The 21,058-nt window shown below is 40.9% G+C and overlaps 1 protein-coding gene across 9 annotated transcripts in view; it reads left to right on the forward strand.

Moving 5' to 3' along the window:
* The first annotated feature begins 934 nt into the window (after positions 1-934).
* SLC10A7 (solute carrier family 10 member 7) overlaps positions 935-21,058 on the forward strand; it is a 133,045-nt gene continuing 112,921 nt past the window's right edge. For 7 of the 9 annotated variants that reach the window (XM_081875429.1, XM_081875430.1, XM_081875435.1 and 4 more), the window contains exons 1-4: positions 935-1,577; positions 7,083-7,165; positions 8,525-8,661; positions 12,739-12,814. In XM_081875429.1, the coding sequence (XP_081731555.1) occupies positions 1,478-1,577; positions 7,083-7,165; positions 8,525-8,661; positions 12,739-12,814 (396 nt within the window). In that variant the 5' untranslated portion in view covers positions 935-1,477. The remainder of the gene's footprint in view (positions 1,578-7,082; positions 7,166-8,524; positions 8,662-12,738; positions 12,815-21,058) is intronic. The other 2 variants (XM_081875432.1, XM_081875431.1) reach the window with 2 other exon arrangements.

Here is a 21,058-nt window from a genome sequence, read left to right on the forward strand (position 1 = left end):
TATTTTTCTCTCTTAATGCAAATACGCTTGAAAGCACATCAGCTTTGGCCCTATAATGCCTAAATTATCCTTTTTTCCAACAGGAGATGGATTTACAACGTAGAAAATGTGCTCTTCTATAAACAAAGGTATCTTCCTTTTTTATATATATGCTTACACCCACGATTAAGATTTGAGCACTGCTCCTTTGTCACACTTCTGTTTCCCCAATACAGGAGATCACCTTCTCTATTAATCCTAAACATGTTAATTCTGAAGTCCCACTCAGTTGGCTGCAGGTAAGGCGACTGCCTCAGTTGGCAGGATCCACAGATGACAGGATCCACATTGTTGAGTCGGAAGGGGTCCACCTAGTCCAACCCCTTGCAGTGCAAGAATCTCAACACACACGTCCCCCACCCCCCATTTGAGGGGGGCCGCATTGCTTGCAGTTTAACAGCAATGCGTTATTTTGAAACCATTTATATATGCAACCATTTCAAGACCGTTCCTCTGTAAAGCTTCCAAATGCATTCTTGTGGTGGGGAGCAGATGCGCTTCTACTCCGCAAGGGGTCCAGACTGGGGATTCCGTTTGCACCAACGCTAGCAGCCCGTCGAGATACGCCAACACTTCCCCACGTCCTTGGAATTTTCATAGCCGAAGCGGCGGCGATCTGGCTTTAAAATATGACAACCTTCAATAGCGGCGCGCTTTGCACCTTCGGGTGCCCGAGCAGGCCCCGCCCCGCACAAACCGGCCAGCCAATCCTGCCTCTCTCTTCGCCACGAGCCCAACTCCCGGGAAACGCGTCCCACTCCAGGAAACTGAAAGCTCCGCCCCGCCCTCCCCACGTCAAGCGCGTCGCGTCGGCGAACGGGCGTAAAGTCTCGAAGAAGCGCGCAGCCCCGCACCAACCGCCGCTCGCGAGGTTACCGTTGCCTTTCCCCCTCGCTGTCCCGCGCGCCGCTGGCGGGCGAAGGGGCTGCCGGGAGTTTCTCTCGCGCGCGCCTTCCCCGCTGTGAGGGAAAGAGGACGCGGGCCTTTTTCTCCCGTCTGACTGACGGGCTCTTTCGCGCTATATGCCGGCGACGCGGTGGCAGCTGCTGCTGAAGAGCTTCCCCGCGGGCTGCGGGGCGTTTCTCGGGAGCCGGCCTCTCTCTGCCTTCGTCCAGCCTCAGCCGCCGCCGTACCTCGTCGCTTGCCGGCTTCCAGAGATGGCGTGCGAGTCTATTAGTAGGCGCGTGGTAGTGATGGCGGCTTTCAGGGAGACTTTTCCTGTCACTGGATACTGTTCCTACTACCGGCGGCGGCGGCGGGAGCAGCTTCTAAGTAGCCCCGCTGCTGCTGCTGCTTCCATGCTGCACAGCCCTTCTGCAGGAGGGGCCAAAGGGAAGTCTTGACCAACTCCCCGCCTTCCTCCTCCCCTCCCTTTCCTAGCTGCCTGCAGCCGGGGGAGTCTCGCGGCCACGCCGCCGCCGCCGCTGCTGCTGCCACCATGGGCTTTTTGGACAGGCTGAGGAAAGACTGGTTCATTCTCGGAATAGTCCTGGTCATCACGGTGGCCAAGCTGGAGCCGGCCTTTGGGGTGAAAGGGGGTAAGTCTGGCCGTGGGCATGCAGTTGCCTCATGAAATGCGTGTCAGCCCTGGATTCCACCCCCCCCCTCACATGCCCAACTCGCTTGCTTGCAAACAAAGAGGAAATTGGGATTTTAAAATATATATAAAAAAGTCGGGTGTCGGGTATATGGGGTCCATTGCAAAATATTGCGCTCTCCACACCGTAGCAGAACTGAAGGAAGCCCACGGCCCGAATATCTGCACGCTGCTTGGGGTTTGCTATCCGATCCCTTCTTTCCTTTGGCCGCTGCAGCCATTCTGAGGTTCAGTATAGCTTCCCTAGAGCTCCAAAACTCTTCGGCAGAGGAGCTGCGTTGACACGTTGCACGCTAGGAGCGAGCGAGACAACCCAACTTCCGCGTGGTGACACCCAGCAAGCAGGAGGGGCTGAGCTCTGGGGCGGGTTGAGCAAACTTAAGTCCCAGCAACAGATAACATTGAAGGAGATACGTGGACTCCTTTAAAAAAGTGATGATAATAAATTTGATAACTGCAAGCACCAAGCAGTTGCAAAAATAGGGACAGGGATTTAACTCCCTCACTCCCCAAATCGCCTTTATTGTTTCCCAGCCAGTGTAGAAACTTAAAAGTACATTGACTAGCTGGAAACTCTTGTTCTGCTATTAGGCTATGTAAATGAACATGGAGAGGGGGAAGTCATTCCCAGATTGGGAAATTATTGGGTTTGATGTAATCCTTGTATGCTCCCACCTTAAAAAATGTGTGTGTGCATCAATAATTTTCACAGTAATAGTTGGTAAAACATAATTCAGAGGAGGTAGTTTTTCACATCCGTGAGGACTGAGTTAACAATGAACAAATACACTTGTTAACAGGGAGCAACTTCCTTACTTCCACGTACTATATCCATTTCACCTGGGAAAATTACTTCTGTTGAATCTGGGATAATTACTCCTCCTCTTCCGGAGAGAATTACTTGGAATGCATGAATTATGTATAGCCATTCCCCTAGTGCAAGAGCAAGCTTATAAAGCAGTTGTGTTAGTTTTGTTTTCTTCAAATTATGGGGAAGAGCAAACTTCATTACCATTGGGCCCTTTTAAAAGCAGATAAGTCCTGCACACACCACCAAAAAATGTTGTGAATAAAGCACATAGACTGCCTGTGACTCAGTAATACTGTCTATGTCTGTTGCACAAAGAACGAAGCTTGAATATTAAGACTCAGTTTGTGGATTTGCTAAATAGCCTTTGACATACCATAAATGTACAAGCTGTTCTTGTTCGAGTGTCAAAATGAAATATTGAGCACTGAGTCGAAAATATGAGTAGGAACATCTTCCTTTTTATTTTAAAATGTACTGGTTAGTACTTAATGCCATATCCTCTCAATTAGTGTGTGCCAGTGATGTGGGATGGAAAATTTCCAAATGCTTAATTTTTATCTGCATAAAATGTTCTGTTTCAGGAGTTTATTAGAAAAAATGAATGGGTGCCCAATTGCAAATACAGTTAAGGCAAACTAGGCAGTTTCAAAGTTTTCTTTACTAAATGCAAGTAAAATAAACTTGCTAAATTAGATCACTCCCCCGGGATGCAAACTGACATTTTTCTTATGCACGTTAGCTTAATTTCCATAGAATTCCCCCTCCCTATTATCTTATACATGTATACATGAAAGTAAGTCCTACTCATTTTGTCCCTAATGGAGTGGCAAGATGTAAGAAGTGGATGCAGCTCTGACAAAGCTATACTTGCTGAAATATCTTCTACACAGATTTCTGTTAAAATTGTAGGATACCTGTTTTCTCTTTTTCATCTGGTCACCTATCCTGCTTCCAGGTAAGCATGCATAGGACATTGCTGTCACGTTTTGAAAATGGCAGGAAACAAAAAAGCTTTGAAATTGATGCAAGGCAAATGGCTCTTTTAGCTAAAACTTGTATAAAATGTATAGCTTACTTGGCCTGCAGATTCAACCACTTGCTTTAGCTTTTTTGTTCTATTTATCTTCTAATTTTGTGGCCAATTTTTAGATATCCCAGAAAATATTTATTGTCTCATTGCACATGGCTTTGTTGGAAGAGCTGCTAACTTTTGTGTAGAGCTTAACAAAAATATATTTTAAATAATGCTATGAGTTTAATTCTGCAGATTTTACTATGGGAGTGCTCCAGTGTTTAAAGAGGATTATCTGTTAAAGTGGTAATTTTAAACTGGACAGTGGGGCATTTTGTCACATACCTTTTCCTCTTCAGTGCATCGGAGCACATTTACAGATGTAATTCCCACTCAGTTCAGTGACTTTTTATTTTATCTGTGGTGATCCAGACTTGGCTCCTGCAGTTGCATCTGTCATATATCACTGGTCTTCTGCCATCTGTAAGCTTGACAGCCTTTCAGTAGCCGGGCTAACTAGTCTTAGGCAGTTATTTTTTCGAGGTTTTTGGTCAGCAATTGTTTACAAATGTATTGAGCATTGTATTTAATCACTCTTCATTTATTAAGGAACTTTTATGTCCAGGAGACCACTTCTTTCCCTATATCTGACTGCAGGTTAAGAGCACACTTTCCAATCTAGTTTTCTGCCAGGTTGGCTTATACTGCCCAGTGGAAGGCTGGAACCTGGACATGAAGTTCTTGGGTTCTTAATCTTCAGTTCCATGACTTCATATATTTTGCACCTTAATTTAGAAATGTTGTAATTAACCCTGAGTCAGAAATCTGGCTTAATAATGGCTAGTAATCTGTTCTGTGGTAAGTAGCATGTTGTGTTTCATTGTTTTGGTAATGAAGAATTGCTTTGCTCCATTGAGAAAACACTGGTTCCCAGGAGGTTCTGATGCATTTTATGGAAGACATAAAGTGTTGATACTTCCACATTTGCCTGTACGTCAATTCAGTGAAATGTGAGGATCGTTTGCCTGGTGTTCAGGATAAATAACAGAATCACAGAACTGTAGAGTTGGATGGGATCCCCCAAGGGTTATCTAGCCCAGCCCCTTGCAAAGCAGGAATCTCAACATAGAATACAAACTTTACATTTCAAAAAAGTCTACAAAAATAGTGTCAACTAAGGATTCGTTCTGTTGCCCAGTTAGAGAAATTGACTGTGTTGATTGTTTGATTAAATGTGAAACAATTGGCATATACATAAAAACAGTAGTTATAAACCAAGGCACATATTTCTTTTCTCGAGTTGATGTGCATGTGTGATGTATCTGAGAAAGAAGAAAGCCTCTTCTAAGATAGCGTTTGCTACCTACAGTTTGTATAATTGTATTAATGATAAGCTTTTTTAAAAAGAGCTAGCCAATTAATTGGGACTTTTAAATTTATTTCCTTTAGCATGATTTAAATACCACTTCATAAATAAAAACAATCTCTAAGCAGCTTACATAAAAAATAGTTCATGAAACAATTACGTAGTTACTGAAACACTTTTTAATTGATTTTTACAACTGATTGTACCAGCATTACAGCCCTGCTAAGGATGCTTTGAGGCATAGCATTTTGTGAGTGATTAGCACTGACTTAGAACAGTAGCCATTTACCAGTAAGTGCACCAGTCTTTCCATAATGCTCATCCCACGCCAGTTACTTCTAGGCCATATGAACCAGCAGGAACAGTACAGCTGGAGCAATTACCATGGTGTCAAAACAGTGATAGTACCTCTAAATTTTTACTTTCCCTGCGGTCCTTCCTTTTTCAGTTCTGCCAGTGCTGCTAGAAACAACAATGGAAAACTTCCTAAAACTGACTAATGACACTCCTAAGGGAACACTATCCACATACCTTAAGGAGGTGTGGGGAGGGAACATTATTTGAATTTATTCAGTGTATCAGCCAGAAGTGAACATTGATAGCTTTTCTGTTTTTCCTGCTAACAGTATAACAAATGCACAATATTTACTGTATTTTTGGTTGCCAAATATCTAAAGTTATTTGGGTGACATATAGCATATAATAAAAACAATGAAATACAAAACACAATTCTAAAAAGTAGCATTAAAACAATTAATATAAAACTGAACTAAAATCAAAGCCACAACAAAAACATTCCAGGTGTGAAACAAGGGTAAAAGCATCAGATTTAAAAGACCTGTGAGAATAAAAAGGTCTTTGCCTGGCACTGAAACATACTGCTTATTTATTATGTGAGCCAGACATCTCTCAAGGAACCAAAAAGAGGTCTAGGTTATCTTATTTCTTCAAAACTAAAGAACAATTTTTTGTTGCTGAGAGAATGCAGTTCTTTCGCCAGTTAGCCAAACTGTGCAATTAAAAGTACTGCCCGTAATGCTGTTGCACATATAGTGTGAGGGCCTATTGGACAGTGCTTGTGACATCATTAATGGGCGATAATGGATAAGCCCACTGTTTGCAAGCTCGTGTGTTAAAACTGCTCAGAAATTAGTCAGCATGAAGAAGCCCCTTACTACTTTCTCGTACCACCCACTTTCTATTCCATGTTGTGTACATCTCTTGTGAACTATAGGGCACTATATAGCTCAAGTATTCCACTACCATCATCTTTGTAGTGATTCCCATCCCTCATTCATTATGTGTGAATTTGATATTGAATTGTTGACTTTGTATTTGGACTTGCTGGATTACTCTGCAAATATTAAAATCAATAGGAGCTGGATTTCAACTGCTTGTCCAGATATGAACCCCTATTTTCCCCTATTGAAAATACACATTAGGACAGCACAGAATCTAACTTACAGTAATTTACAAGAAGTAATTATAAAAGCTGCAATTGGGACGCGGGTGGCGCTGTGGGTTAAACCACAGAGCCTAGGACTTGCCGATCAGAAGGTCAGCGGTTCGAATCCCCGCGACGGGGTGAGCTCCCGTTGCTCGGTCCCTGCTCCTGCCAACCTAGCAGTTCGAAAGCACGTCAAGTGCAAGTAGATAAATAGGTACCGTTCTGGCGGGAGGTAAACGGCGTTTCCGTGTTCTGCTCTGGTTCGCCAGAAGCGGCTTAGTCATGCTGGCCACATGACCCGGAAGCTGTCTGTATAGGCTCCCTCGGCCTATATAGAGCGCATCCCCAGAGTTAATCACGACTGGACCTAATGGTCAGGGGTCCCTTTACCTTTAATTATAAAAGCTAGGCCTTTATTCATAGCTGGTTTTACAGGGGGGGGGGGTTAATGTTAAAGAAGGCCTTTGCTTTTATTCTTTAGATCACAAGTCTGTTAGATTTTTGTTTCTGCAATATCCAAATCTTATTACTTCCTTGTCTCTGTCACTCCTTTGTATATGAATCATAACCCTTCATATTGATCTTGAATGCATTGACTGCGCTCTGGTAGAGCTGGGCTGCTTCTGCACTTCTGCTCTTGGCTATGGGAAGAGAAGAAGCCAGTAAGCTTGGTTTTAACCTCATATAGTCTTCAGTGGGAACCACATAATAATGTGTGTGTGTGTGTGGAGGGGCCTGTAAGTCTTATGTGGAAATCAATCTTGGCTGTCTTGGTTTATTTTTGTTTATTTTTTGTATTTGTATTTTCAGGACCACTGAAACCAGAAATCACCATCACATACATAGCTGTTTCAGCTATATTCTTTAACAGTGGGCTCTCGTTGAAAACTGAGGTACTGCAAATGAATGTTAATCTTTCTCACCTTTTTTGTTGATGGGAGCATCAGGCTGCTAATGGCATAGTACCAACAGCAGTCAATATGTGCTTGTAGTTTTAGGAGACTATATGCATCAAGAGTGTGAGAAAAAGATGTAATGGATTACATCCCTGTACCCATAAATGACTGTCACAAGGTCCCTTATTGCTTCTGTATTAAACTTGATATTCTGCTATTAGTTTAACATGGAAATTATCTGTATGGATTGTGATGAGTCTACACCTGCAATCCTACAGTGGGTCATTTGCAAAGTATTTACTTGGAGTCATTTTATTGATTCAAATGGAACTTGGGTCCCAGAGAATTGTGATCAGGTGACTCTAATTTTGGTAACACAGGTGTTTCAGAGCTGATTCTGCTAATATGGGCATGTGGCTAATACACTGGCATTGAACCAGCACCAGCTGAACAGCCCATGTGATCTATTGAAGTTAGGTATATTTCAGAGCAGTGACATCCTGTTTTCCCCACGCTCCTAATTATGCATTGCAGCATGACCTTGGTGTGTGGGCAGCTTTTGTAAACATGTGTTTAATATCACCACTTATCTCCATCTGTTGTAAGTTTGTTCCCAATTTATTATTTCTCCATGTGTAATCTGAGGCTCAGAATTTAAGTCCTGCAGTATTTATGTGGTAAAGTAGGCTTGGAGCCACCTTACATAACACTGGATGGTTTTTTGCTAAGTCATTTGGGGGGGGGTTAGCTTTAGATAACAGGGATGTTTATTTAGGGTCATAGCTTGACAGATATTGAAAATATTGTTGCACTAGGACTAGCCATTTATATACATGCATATATATGCTAGCTAGTATTTTTTTGGGTGGAGGCAGGGCTAACCTTTGGTGAAGTCTTGCTGCTATGTAAAGCTCTAAAGCAGCCTTCCCCAACCCTGGGTCACCAGATGTTGTACTGTAATTCTCATCATACCTGACTGTTGGCCATGCTGGCTAGGTATAATGGGAGTTGGACTCAAAACACCTGGGGACCCAAAGTTTTAGAAGACTGCTCTAAAGTCTTTTTTTTTTAAACATTGTAGGTACAGGTGTCACCTGTCCAGTTGTTATAATGTTTAATTTGAATGTGTATTTTACTATTAATCTAGCTTATGCTTAGTTTTGACAATGGGTGATTAAAAATTTGCATGCATCAGGACAGGTGAAGCAAAGACCCTTTTTTACAGAATTGGAGAATAGGCTTTTTGAAGCAATATGTATCTGACATATATAATAATGATACCAACTTAAGCAATACAAAATAGAACTGACTTCAGCTGTTAAAACTGCAACCTCTTTTTCTCTTGTTGCTTTGTAGGAGCTGACAAGTGCTTTGATGCATGTGAAATTGCATCTTTTTGTCCAGATCTTCACACTTGTATTCTTCCCAACAGCAATATGGCTATTTCTTCAGCTGTTATCTATCACACCTATAAATGAATGGCTTTTAAAAGGGTATGTTTTAACATCTAAAGGGTGAAATATTTATGGCTGCTTTTCCAGAAATGTGCTTTCGGTATCATTAGGGCTGATTTTTCCCTACTGTGTACGTGATTTTTCTGTGTACGTTCATGCTTTGACACTTGCTGTTGGAAAAAAAATATGTATGCAAAACATTACTCTTTCAAAATCTTGGTCTCATGTATCCAAAGACTTGGCAGCTAATTTTATATGTAGGGACTTACTCAGCAGATCATGCCTCTTCTTGACAAGCCTTCTGTATTGAATTTGCTAGTGCAGGTTTCAAGGACTAGGAGTAAAAATGGGGAAAAATTGGTGGTAGAATAGAAGCTTAACTGTTTGAGTATGTATGAAACAGAATATGTTTTTTCCATGATGGTCTGTTGACCCATGGGAAAAGTCAATCAGGGGTCACAGTTGATGGCAGGCAGTGCCAGGGCCAAAAGCGAGTGGAGCCGGCAAGATTACATGGTGATCTCTCTCTTTAGATCAAGAGCTATAGAAAATTGCAGTGTATGAATATGGCTGTCAATGTGAAGAAAAAATATCAAGCACCATATTGCAGCATATTCAGCTAAATTCTGTAATGAAAGCAGTTCAAGTTGTATCCTTTTCTAGAAGTACTCTTTTTTTGCCTCTAAGGAACATAGCTGCTTTATTTATTTATTTATTTATTTATTTAGTGCGCCAGTATGCTACCGTTCCATCTGCATATTGCTCATGGCAGATGATAAAAAGAAAATCAGAATACAAACTGAAACATACTCAAAATACACCATAAAAACCACACACCAATGACCGCACCAGTCATGCATACAAGCAGTGGAAATGGAAAATGATTAAAAATCGGTTTGATCCCAAAGAGGACTTCATTGAGGGCAGAGGAAGCCCCAAAGAGAACAGAGGCGCAGCAGGGCTTTGTTAAGGCTGCTCAGGCTCCCTGCCTAGTAGGTGACATGTGCAGCCCCACAACCCCAGCTGCTTTTCTGCATAGCCTTCAGCTGGCTCCAGAGCTTCAACTCTAGTTGAAGAGAGAGTTGTGTGGAGAGAGAACCTGAAAAGAGGGAGCTGGAGAGCAGGAAAGAAATGGGTGTTTAGAGACTTTTTAGAGGGTGTTCCCACTTGGGCGATTTTAGCTTATGCCTGCAGGGGCTCAGAACATAACCCCCGCACAAGTGGGGAGACACCTGTACAAATGTAAACGCTGGTGTGTAACTATTCACAAAGATAAGACCCAAATATTTAGGAACAGGACAATTTTTATTTTACTCTCCGTGAGTGAAGTGTTGAATTGCAGGTAAGCTGTTAGAAATTCAAGGCAAAACAGTTGCAAAACAAATGTGGTTTGAGGAATATTGTTTGTACATCTTCTCCCAGTAATGCTATTTAGAAGGTTTTTTAAAGTGCAAAACTGTGTGCCACTCCCTCAACTTTAACTCCAGTATGTAGAAAATATTACAGCAAATATCTGTTTAGGGCAGTTACTTACATCTCACTCACAGGCTGTCAGTCTACATTGTATATTATTAGGCTGCTAAATGCTGTATAAGAACATTTTATTGTTTACCTCTGGTATAATAATGCTGCCTCCTTTTTATTTCTTGGTCTCATCTTTGCCACATAGGATATGTTTTGTTTAGCTCATACAATATATTGTCATGGTCGTCTTTGAGACTCTTGTCCTAACTAGGGTTCATTAATACCAAGAATGTGATCATAATGAACAGCGCTTTTCCATAAGGGAAGATCTTGTGATGCAATTCCTCTGTCCTTTCATTGTGTTCTGGTTATTATTTCTCTTCTGGCAATGTTATAGTGAGAGCAATCGTACTTGAGATTTACATGGGGTCATCAGCAGGGAGCTGGACCAGATAGCTTTTGAGATTCCTTTCAACTTTATGATTCTTTAGCACTTTCTGACTTTGAGGTAGATCATGTTTCTGTCTCCTTTTTTGTGGGTAGAGGGCAAAGAGAGGATAGAACACATGAAACTGCCTTATACTAGGTCAGAATAATGTCAATTTCATCCAGTATTGTCTACTCTTAACTTGGTGGCCTGTTGCTTGTTCCAGGATTGAACCTGGCACCTGGAGGCAAAACATATGTTCGTCCACCGAACCAGGGGTCCTCCCCTAAGACCACTTCAGATTTCTCTCAGCACTGTTGCTAAGCCTGCTTGCAAACCACATCCTCTGAAGCAGAGAATACTTTCTCCAATTCCAGATATATGATGGATGGGGGTGGGGTATGTAATAACGAAAATTGTACTCCGCATGTGTTCAGGGGTCCTCTTGTTTCTGGAGCTGAACCTTGATATTGAAAGCAGATTCTGGGAGTGAACCTTAGTAGGTTCAAAGTAAGCTTTATATGCACATCCTCTCAGGAAGCTTCTCAAATTAATGCATGTATTACCATATCCCCAGCAGAAACAACCACTTATAATGTAAAGGCAGAAGTTCCTGAAAAGCTACTCAGCTCTTTCATTCTCAGGGCTTGCCACCTTCCTAGATTACTCCTATCTGTACAAATTTACCAAACATTATTCACATTAAGGCAGTATTCTTCAATCTTGGTTCCCCAGAAGTCATTGGACTACAATTCCCATCATCCCTCAGTTGGCCTGGAAAGATGGGAGTTGTAGTCCAACAGCATCTAAGGGCCCAAGTGGAAGGACATTGCATTACGATTTCTCTCTATAATCTGGAAGGGGTAGAAAAATGCTTTTTAAAGAACAAACATAAATGCTTGGAAATTAGATGTATTGACTACACCTGGAAGCTAGAATTTCACCATGCATGGCACAATCGCAGCGTGCAGTGAGCACCTCCTTGTTTTCCTGTGAATGGTGGGACTGGTACTCCTGCCACAGGATGTAAGAATACATCTTGTGGCAGAAGTCATCTTAGACTTTGAGTTCAGGACCGGAAGAGATTTTAGCATGTTAGTCTAGTTCAGAGCATCTGCGAAGTTGGATTTCAATTTTCAGTGTACAGTGTATTCCTTGGCTTCAGTTTTTAATAAGTTTTCTATCTCCTTTCCTGTCATGTCTAATAGATTGCAAGCAGAGATTTTTTTTTAATTAAAAAAATTATTGCCAAGTGCCCAGATATTTTAGACTCTGAATAAATAAAAGCAACAAAACAAAGCAGAGACAGTATGTTTACCTAGGAATGAACTGAGGCTTGACCCAGCCAAAATTTACAAGGACAAGCATCCTACAGCCGCCACTCCATGGATTATTTTCCATAACTGATGAGGGATCTTGGAACATTTTTTGAATTTAATAGATTGGTAGGTCATGCCTCAGAGCAATCTACTGCCGCACACTCCATTAACATGAATAAAGTTTGAACAGTTAAAGTGTTTAGGGAATTGTAGCTTATGCCTCAAGAGCCCTGCACTGAATATCATAACACTCCGATTTACAGAGAAAAAACAAAGCTTTATAACAAAGCTTCTTATCTTGTTTTGTGTAGAATGACTTCTGCAAGCTGCTCATGTATCTGTATACATCTGAAAAGGAATGAGCAGTAGACTGCAAATGGATTTATCAGAAGACCATGTGGTCTTCCTTAAAGGGAATATTTAGCTTCTTGGGCAGATACAGAAACAGCTTGTATGAGTTGCCCATTATCCCAGTCCAGATCTACTTGTGCATTACAGTTTGAGCTACTCCATTTACTTTCATGGGGCATGTAGCATACAGATACTTGCACGCTTGTGAATGGGGTAGCCTTTGTGGATTCAACTATTTTATCACAGAATTGTGAAGTTGGACGGGACCAAGGCGGTCATCTAGTCCAACCCCCTGCAGTGCAGGAATCTTTTGTCCAATGTGGGGCTTAAACCTACAACCCTGAAATCAAGAGTCTCATGCTCTACCAGCTGAGCTATCATACCATCTCAGTTAAGAAATCTATCCTGTTTTTGTATTCTAGTCACAAAACAAAGAATATTGGTATTCATTGTTTCTGAAAGTGGTGTGTAATTTTGCCCATTCTCCTTTATGGGTTTTGTGATTAATTTCAATGAATATTACATTTGTATCTGTGTATGTTTTCTGCCCCTTAGTTTGCAGACAGTAGGCTGCATGCCACCTCCTGTGTCTTCAGCAGTGATTTTAACCAAAGCTGTTGGTGGAAATGAGGTGAGTTGATTACAGTTTTATTTTATTAATTGCTTTTTTATTTAAATGCTTTTGTGCAAAAGTTTTCTTTCCTTAGAGTAAAGTTGACTAACAGATCATGAAAATGCCACTTGAGATCCCATCAAATAACAATACCTTCAAATGCAGAGGTGTAACTTTTGGTGAATATTTTGAAACCTTGGGGATACATGCCCTTTAAACTTTCAAAATGCCTATCTCTTCATGACCATAGCTCTTTTGCAGTTGCATCAGAGCCAGGATGGATAGGCCTATTCTGACCAAATCAAGTGTCATTATAGAGTGATTATTGCCTGCAGTACAAGGATGAAGGGAGAGCAGGAGAGAAGCCCCTCTATCCTTAAAGGAATATCCTACTTACCTTCCCCTCCTCAAGTCAGGTAGGGAGCCTGGCAGCAGAGACCACTGGACAGGCATGGGCACACAGCCTTTTGGATCTAAAGGAAATCTGTAGGTTTGAAGTGGTGGTAGGGGAAGGGGATTGGACTGGACTGTGCCACATGTCCTTAAAACCCCTTTCCTCCCTGAATGGATCCCAGGTGAGGGGTTGACTTCCTCCATGTCCAATTTTCGCCCCTCGTCATCTTTTTGGTGAGGGGATTACTTTCCAATCATTTCTGGGTGGTTCTATGCTAAAGGTATGTTCTGTCTTCACTAAAAATCTTTAAAGGAATCCTATTTATGACTCATGATTTGGTGTTATGCATTTAAATCTGTACTAAATTCCTTCATTTTAATTTGTATTCAACACACAAATGGTGTTACTTAGTGTAAAGAATATTATATTTTTAGATCTAGTGATGCCTCCAAATCTAAAGCCTTTTCGGAAACGAAACCTTGGAGAGTCCCATGGGGCAAGGTAAATTATTGCATGTGGTGAACTCTTTAAGTCATAGACCAAGGTCAAGGCAGTAGGAGTCTTATTTGAAAAAGCTTTTCTCTCTGCTTGGAAAGCAAATGAAACCTCTCATCATTTAACTTTAAAATTATAGCTTTAAGAAAATTTTCACTGCAGCTGAAAGATCAAGTTCATGGCAGACATAAAGGACTCGGAAGTCCTTTCTCAGATGTAACCGTGGAACAAGAGACGTTCTGATTCCCCCACCCCTCGTGCAGTCTTGATGGAAAATAAAGAGTTCACAAAGATCAGAATCTTTGTAATCTACTGAATAAAATCAAAGGCTTCACAAGGCAGAAAGGAATACATTAAGTCTTAGACTGCTTTATTTTATTTAAGACAATACTTTTAAGGTAACTTTATTTCAGTTAAGATTATTTGGTTAAAATGTAATGAAATAAAAGGTTTTGAACATTTTATCTGTTGAACATACCTCAGTGATCTGCTTTGCATGCAGAAGGTTCCAGGTTCAATCCTCTGCATCTCCAGGTAGGGCTGAGAAAGGCTCCCTGCCTGAAACCCCCAGAGAGCCACTGCCAGTCAGTGTAGGCAATGCTGATTTAGATGGACCAGTGATCTGACTCCATATAACATTTCTTCCAAGGAACTCAAGGAAGTATACAGTTCTCTCCCTTTCCACCTTATCCTTAAATGAACCTGTGAGGTAGAATAGAGTGAGTGAGTGGACCAAGGTCATCCTGTCAGCATGAAGCTGAATGGGGATTTGATAAAGTAAATACTATACCACGCCATTCTGGATTCCATTTGGCCATTGCTCCTACATTAGCATTATAAGGTAATGCACTTGGGAGTCCTGCATTTGCATTAGGCCCTCGCATGTTACCCAAGTTTGCCATCATGTGTAATACCCATTTAGAGGAAATAGCCAGTTCCAGCTCTCTTAAGTGAATGTATGGCATTCACATTTTATATTTTTAGCAATGGATATAACTATATTACATGTACATCTAAAAAAATACCCCACAACACTATATGTGACGGTCAAGTATTTTTAAAAACTACTGTCAATTTTGCAGATAACTCTAGATATTGTATCATACTGGTTTTTGATATCTGTGATGGTGTGAGTCAGAACCGGAAAAAACAAGCAAGCCATTTCTGCAGTAGTGCCATTGAAGTTTGATACTGCAGCAGAGCCACTGATGTTTCGACTTTAGCTAGAGTGGTACAATTTGTCTAGTCAGGAATGGGCACAAAGCTCATTGATGGCAACTCAGTTGCTTGATCTGTATGAATTGCCTTAAGTATCTATGACATACTAATTAGAGTGATGTCACATGCAAGTTATTATGGTTTACATCTTCTTTTAAAGAAAGTGAAGAATTTTACTAATACTATGGAAGGCACTCACAGTGCTGTTTCATTCTGTTCTGTTGGATAAAATTGGAAGGGCTGTATAGAAATGGGAAGACAGGCAGACTGTAAAATGCGGCCAGACCATCCATTGGACAGATAAAATGTTTATTGTGCCGATGATGAAGGTGAGGCAGCTATTGGGTGTATTGGGCATTGTTGCATAAAGGAAAACTCAAGAGGAAAAAAAGGAAATGAAAAAAATCCATGAATGCTCCTTGTGCTGATCTTATCAGTGGAGAAAGCAGATGTCCATCAAATGTTTTCCAAAGTCAAGCCCGGTTTTTAGTGTATTGTTGCTTTCGTTATTTTTTAAAATTCTCAATGTTCTAATCACCCCACTATCTTCAAACTGTTTATAGTTGGGAAAGGGGAGAAAAAGAATCTTCCATACTGAATTAACAATAGTTGTGGCCTTGCAAAAGATGTTATTTAAATTTGTTCAAAAATAAGGCAAAACTGTTGTATTGAGTTTTTCTTTTAATTAGCAGGTGCCAGCTGTTCTAGGCAGAGAACACCTGTGCTACTTGAGGTATTAGGGAGTTCAGGTCCCAGTCTCTTTGCACACCAGTCAAAATTAGAAATAACAGATTCCTGTGGAGATGTGGGTTGTTAATGGCCTTAGCAGCTACTGTTCTCTTGACACATTCTCAGTCTTGAGATCTGAGGAAGTTACTTGAGCACTTTGAAAGTGTTGGAAAACCATTGGCAAGACCAGGGGTCAGCAAACGTTCTCAGCAGGGGACCGGTCCACTGTCCCTCAGACCTTGTGTGGGCCCGGACTATATTTTGGAAAAGAAAAGAAAAAAGAACGAATTCCTATGGCCCACAAATAACCCAGAGATGCATTTTAAATAAAAGGACACATTCTACTCATGTAAAAACATGCTGATTCCCAGACCGTCCACGGGCCAGATTTAGACGGTGATTGGGCCGGATCCGGCCCCCGGGCCTTAGTTTGCCTACCCACAGGCAAGGCGTTTGGACCACAGGTGCTTTTAGCAAAAAATTGCCCCTGCTCAAAGTGTACTGAACTCAACATTTAGCTTCTCTTTACTGGTTGATAAAATCCATTGCCCATATCTACCAATAATTTGTAGAAGAGTTTTGAATGTAGTTTAAAAAATATATAAATTAGCATTGTTGAGTGAGTGAGTAGACTCTAATGTTTTACAAAACATCCCTTTTAACACGAATATATGAGCATATGCAAATCTTAAGCTTTACTTTTGGGTCACTCAATAAGTTTTAATCAAAATATAGAGGTACTGGGATGCCAATACAATACCATATCTAATATTATTGTGGTGGGAACCCCCACCCCATCACTAAGAAACATTTCACAATTTTGGAGCTTGGGCTTGATCTCCCCCTTTAAAATGACCATCATTTTTTAAAAAACAACAACCCTGGTCTGTTTTTGTTTGGTTTTTAAAAGTTCCAATTTAACACCTCCATGGATTCTTTCACCCTTTCTTCTCTTTATATAGCCTGAGTCTTGACAACCTGGTTGGAAGTGATCAGCCGGACATGAGGGAAACCTCTGCTGTGTTTTAAGAATACTGTAACAGTGGTGCAGTTAGTGGGCTTGAAGAGGTTATTAAGTTATTTCTTGTTGCCTGACCGATATCGATTTCTGGCTAGTAAGCATATGGAGTACTGTGTGGCAGTTTAGATGACAGTGCCGTTTTAGCTCTTATTATTGATGGGGCTGCTGGCTTGTCATGAATTGGGAGCAAGGATGCTATGCTTAAACAGGTGGGACAAGAATTGATGAGGGAGCCCTGCACCTGACTGGCTGTTTTGGGACCTGTTTGTGTTGTGGGGGGAAGAGAAGTTGTATCTCTCTGACAGAAGTTGTACAGTATCTGTCTTTGTACCTTGCGAGGCAAGAAAGCTCTTGTATTCATGGATGGAGAGAGAAGAGGGAAAATTGTTTCTGGCTGCCACTGCCGGGAACCCACTTCAATATTTTTGAGTCTATGGAGCTTACAAAGCTGCTATTATCTTATTTATCATAATGCTATAGAAAAAAATAGTCTCGCTAGTGAAGTGGATGTTTGAAATCCTGGCTGCAGAGCAAAGGCTAAATGCTTAATCATGTGTTCTCTCAATGTTGGGTGTTTTGTTTTTTAAAAAGTATGTTGCTTTTACAGCAAAATACTTTATCCTTTACTGGAAAATGTATACCCAATATGCACAAAAATATTAATGCAATTATTCCTATTATTTTCTTTATTTTCTTCCTATGTAAATGTGTGCAAATTTGCATAAATTGCTGGATATTTTTTTTATTAATTACCAATTAATCTGCCTGCAACCCTAACTGGATCCCATGTTAAAACAGCTATACATTTTTTTAATGTGATCTTTCCTGTGCATGATTGAATGGTGTGAACAAAGCTGTACAGGGAAGAAGGCCTGCAGGTCATACAGTTGGTACTACAGGAATGTTTGGTGAGAGAGTTTAAAATGTGGCTCCAGCACCATCCTGCAGAGATCTTTGAGTCCATAGGACTTTCCCCAACATCTGAACCATGAAGTGACAGATCAGGCAGGTTTAAATGATTTAAAAATTTTTATGAAGGTACAGCATACAAAAGAGCAACACGCACAAAAGAATAAGCAGTACAGTGAAGGATATTGGTTCGCATCCAGTTCAGGTCAAATTCCTTCTTTCTTCCTGACACTTCTCTTGCTACTCTCGAAGTTACTATTCATTCAAGCCATAATCTTTGACTATCACAATTCAAATAGTGTCCATGTGTCTCATTCTGATTGGCTCTCTCCCCTCAGTAATATCTCGCTTTCTACTGTTCCTACTAAAACCCTGATTTAAGATGAAATGCCGAAAATGTTAAACATATTTGCTGCTGAAAACCTCTGTTCACCACCTATTTAGATAGAACTACTAACATATTCTCTCTGAGGAGATGAATAAGGGTAATGTGGGTCTACAGCATTTTATTTATTCATTAAAAATATTTGTATCCCATCTCTTAATTGCAAAGATAGCCAGCAACACATAAATATAAAATTCCTATAAAACTACAAAAAGCATCCACAAGTAAAGCAAAAATCAACAACTGCAGTTCAGAGGAGATACTAGTATCAAACCACATTAAAAACTTAGGAGAAAAAGCCACAATTTCAGTTGCTTTCCAAAGGCCAACACGTTATTTATTTTCACATTAAGCTTGTTTGAAGAGGACACCCTTGGGAAACCAAATGGAGCTCAGAAGAAGGGTGTGGTGTTACAAGAACTGTACAAATGGCTTTTGCTGGGGCACTTCCAGTGGCAAGAAGGAGGAAAGGAATGTAACTTCTTTACTTTTAAGACATCAGTAGCCTCCTTTGCCTTCAGAGCTGGGAATCGTTACAAGTGGACTGTTTCTTAAAAGGTAAAGGGACCCCTTGACCAGTCGCGGATGACTCTGGGGTTGCGGCACTCATCTCGCTTTACTGGCCGAGGGAGCCGGCGTACAGCTTCCGGGTCATATCGCCAGCATTACTAAGCCACTTATGGTGAACCAGAGCAGTGCATGGAAACGCCATTTACCTTCCTGCCAGAGCAGTACCTATTTATCTACTTGGACTTTGACGTGCTTTTGAACTGCTAGGTTGGCAGGAGCAGGGACCAAGCAATGGGAGCTCATCCCATCGCAGGGATTCAAACCACTGACCTTCTGATCAGCAAGCCCTAGGCTCTGTGATTTAGACCACAACACCAACTGCATTCCAAGGACTGTTCTTTAGCTTATGACTTTTGGCAGTGATTTATGGGTTGCTTTGAATTACTTGGTATATAGACTACAGAGGACTTAAAGTGGGACTTAACTCTAAGTGACCCACCTCCGCAGTATAGCATCTTTTAATCCAGGCCCATTTCTTATTTCATATTTGCACTTGAGTGCAGATACCAAAGTACAGAATGCATGCACCTTATGGCAATAGATAATTGCATACACAGGTTTTAGATAACCAGAAAAAGATCAGTCCTATATTTTGTTATCACATCAATGGGGGAAATTGTGACTTGAATGGGTGAGCGGCATTCACAAATTATTTTACAGGTGTATTCATACTTGGGTAGTTGTATCCAATGGCTAAAAGTCTTGGCAGAAGGAAACATAGTTCTTAGACCATGTTAATCAGTTTGAGGATAGTTTTACAGGGATACTTTTATGGCTGTGAGTAGACCAGTAACAGTAACACTTGGAAGCTTAACCTTTAGAGAGGCAATCTAAAGAAGAAAAAGGCAGCAGTCTTAGATTCCAGGGGCAGGAATAATTTTTAAATAATATTTACACCTTTTGTCATTTTAAAGAAAAATATTTAGTTTTCCCCTTTCCCCTTGTGCCTTTTTTTTGCTAGTTGACAGGGCACACTTTATTTACATTTTGACTGATAGCCCTCAAAGATGTGCTGAACTATTTCTCCCCTTTGCTGTGCTAAAGCAAAACCCCCTATAAATCGCCAGCAGACCATATGACCTCAGCCCATAAGAAATGTGAAGACAATTGTGATATGCCAATTCACTTTCAGGATCTGCTAATACTGTAATGTTTTTTCCCTTGCCAGCAGCCTCCTTGCCTGGTGTCATTTCTTGAGCTCTTTTGGGATGAGATTAGTCTACAAGAACAAAGTAGCCAGATGTCTGGTTCTGAGAGAGTCCCAGGGGTCAGGGTATGGTAGGCAACTGTAATCATTTGGGGCTAAGATCAAAGATACCTGAGAATTACTTATGGGCACATAGTGTGTGTCATGCCCGTTATTAACAGTCTGTGAAAATTTGTATCCCTAATTAACCCTTTTGTTGGTTAAGCTTTAGAGAATGAATGCAGTCCTGAATGAGAGAATAATTTGTTCTTTTTAGTAGCCGATACAGACACCTTTCTTAATCTTCAACTGTGCATAATCTCATTATAGCCAAAATGCAGTATTTTGGCTAGAATACTTGATGTGAGTTGTAAGAATTTGTGTCTTATCCAAAAATGAAATTGGCAGAGAAAAATTATGAATCTTTTCCCCACTTTTCCCCAACTACTGAAAATTTAATAAATGTTAAAAATATATAGTTAGGCTTCACTTAATGTAGCTAGCTTAGTTTTGTTCTAGCATTGGAATCTAATATCAAAGTGTGGGCTGAATCAGTTGGTTGATTGTATTTAAGTGAACAAATGCAGTGCACCAGTCTGAAACATGCTCTTCCTGGCTCTAGTATACTCAGCCTTTGTTATCAAGGGCCTCATTAGTGGGCCAGTTGTCTGTTTTCAGTGCTGCGACTTCCCTTTCTTTTACACAAAGTAATGTTAATGTGCTGATATGTATGTAAGCGTGTGGAGGGGGAGGGGGGAAGAGTGGTTGTGTTCATGATAAAATTGCATTTGCAATTTATTGCCTGTGATGCGTGTTGAGCAATTTTAAGGGACAAATTTGAGTGAGCAGACATTTTTAAACCCTGGTAGGAAAGCCCTCTGGAGTAATTTAAAGGACATAATTGATTTATCTGTTTCAAACTTGACAGCCTCACCATTTTCTTTCTTGCTCTCTCACTCTTACTTAAGAGCACTAAAGGAAAACAGAATAAGCTGATCATTACTGAAAGAGTGGCTTAGGCTAAACTTCCTTTCTTACTGGTGATGCCTGAGGTCTGCATGTGTAAATTGAGAGTGCTTATAATGGCGAGATTTTATTATTGCTTGCAGCAGGCTTAATAATAACAAAAGCAATGAAGGAGGTTAAAACAGTGGCTGCAGAGGGAGGTTCGCGGTGGTCTTTGGCCAGTGCCATATTCTTGCACTACACTTTCCCAATGCAGGCACCCAGCCACCCCACTTATGTGCAGATTATGTTTTGGACCTCCATGTGCATAAGTGGAAAAGGTGCAAGTGGGGAGCACTCTCTAAAAAACCTCTACATGCTGGTTTTTCCCCTGCTCTCCAGCTCCCCCC

The sequence above is a fragment of the Podarcis erhardii genome (genome assembly GCF_964252035.2).
Source record: "Podarcis erhardii genome assembly, chromosome: 9".
In the NCBI taxonomy this organism is placed as follows: domain Eukaryota; kingdom Metazoa; phylum Chordata; class Lepidosauria; order Squamata; family Lacertidae; genus Podarcis; species Podarcis erhardii.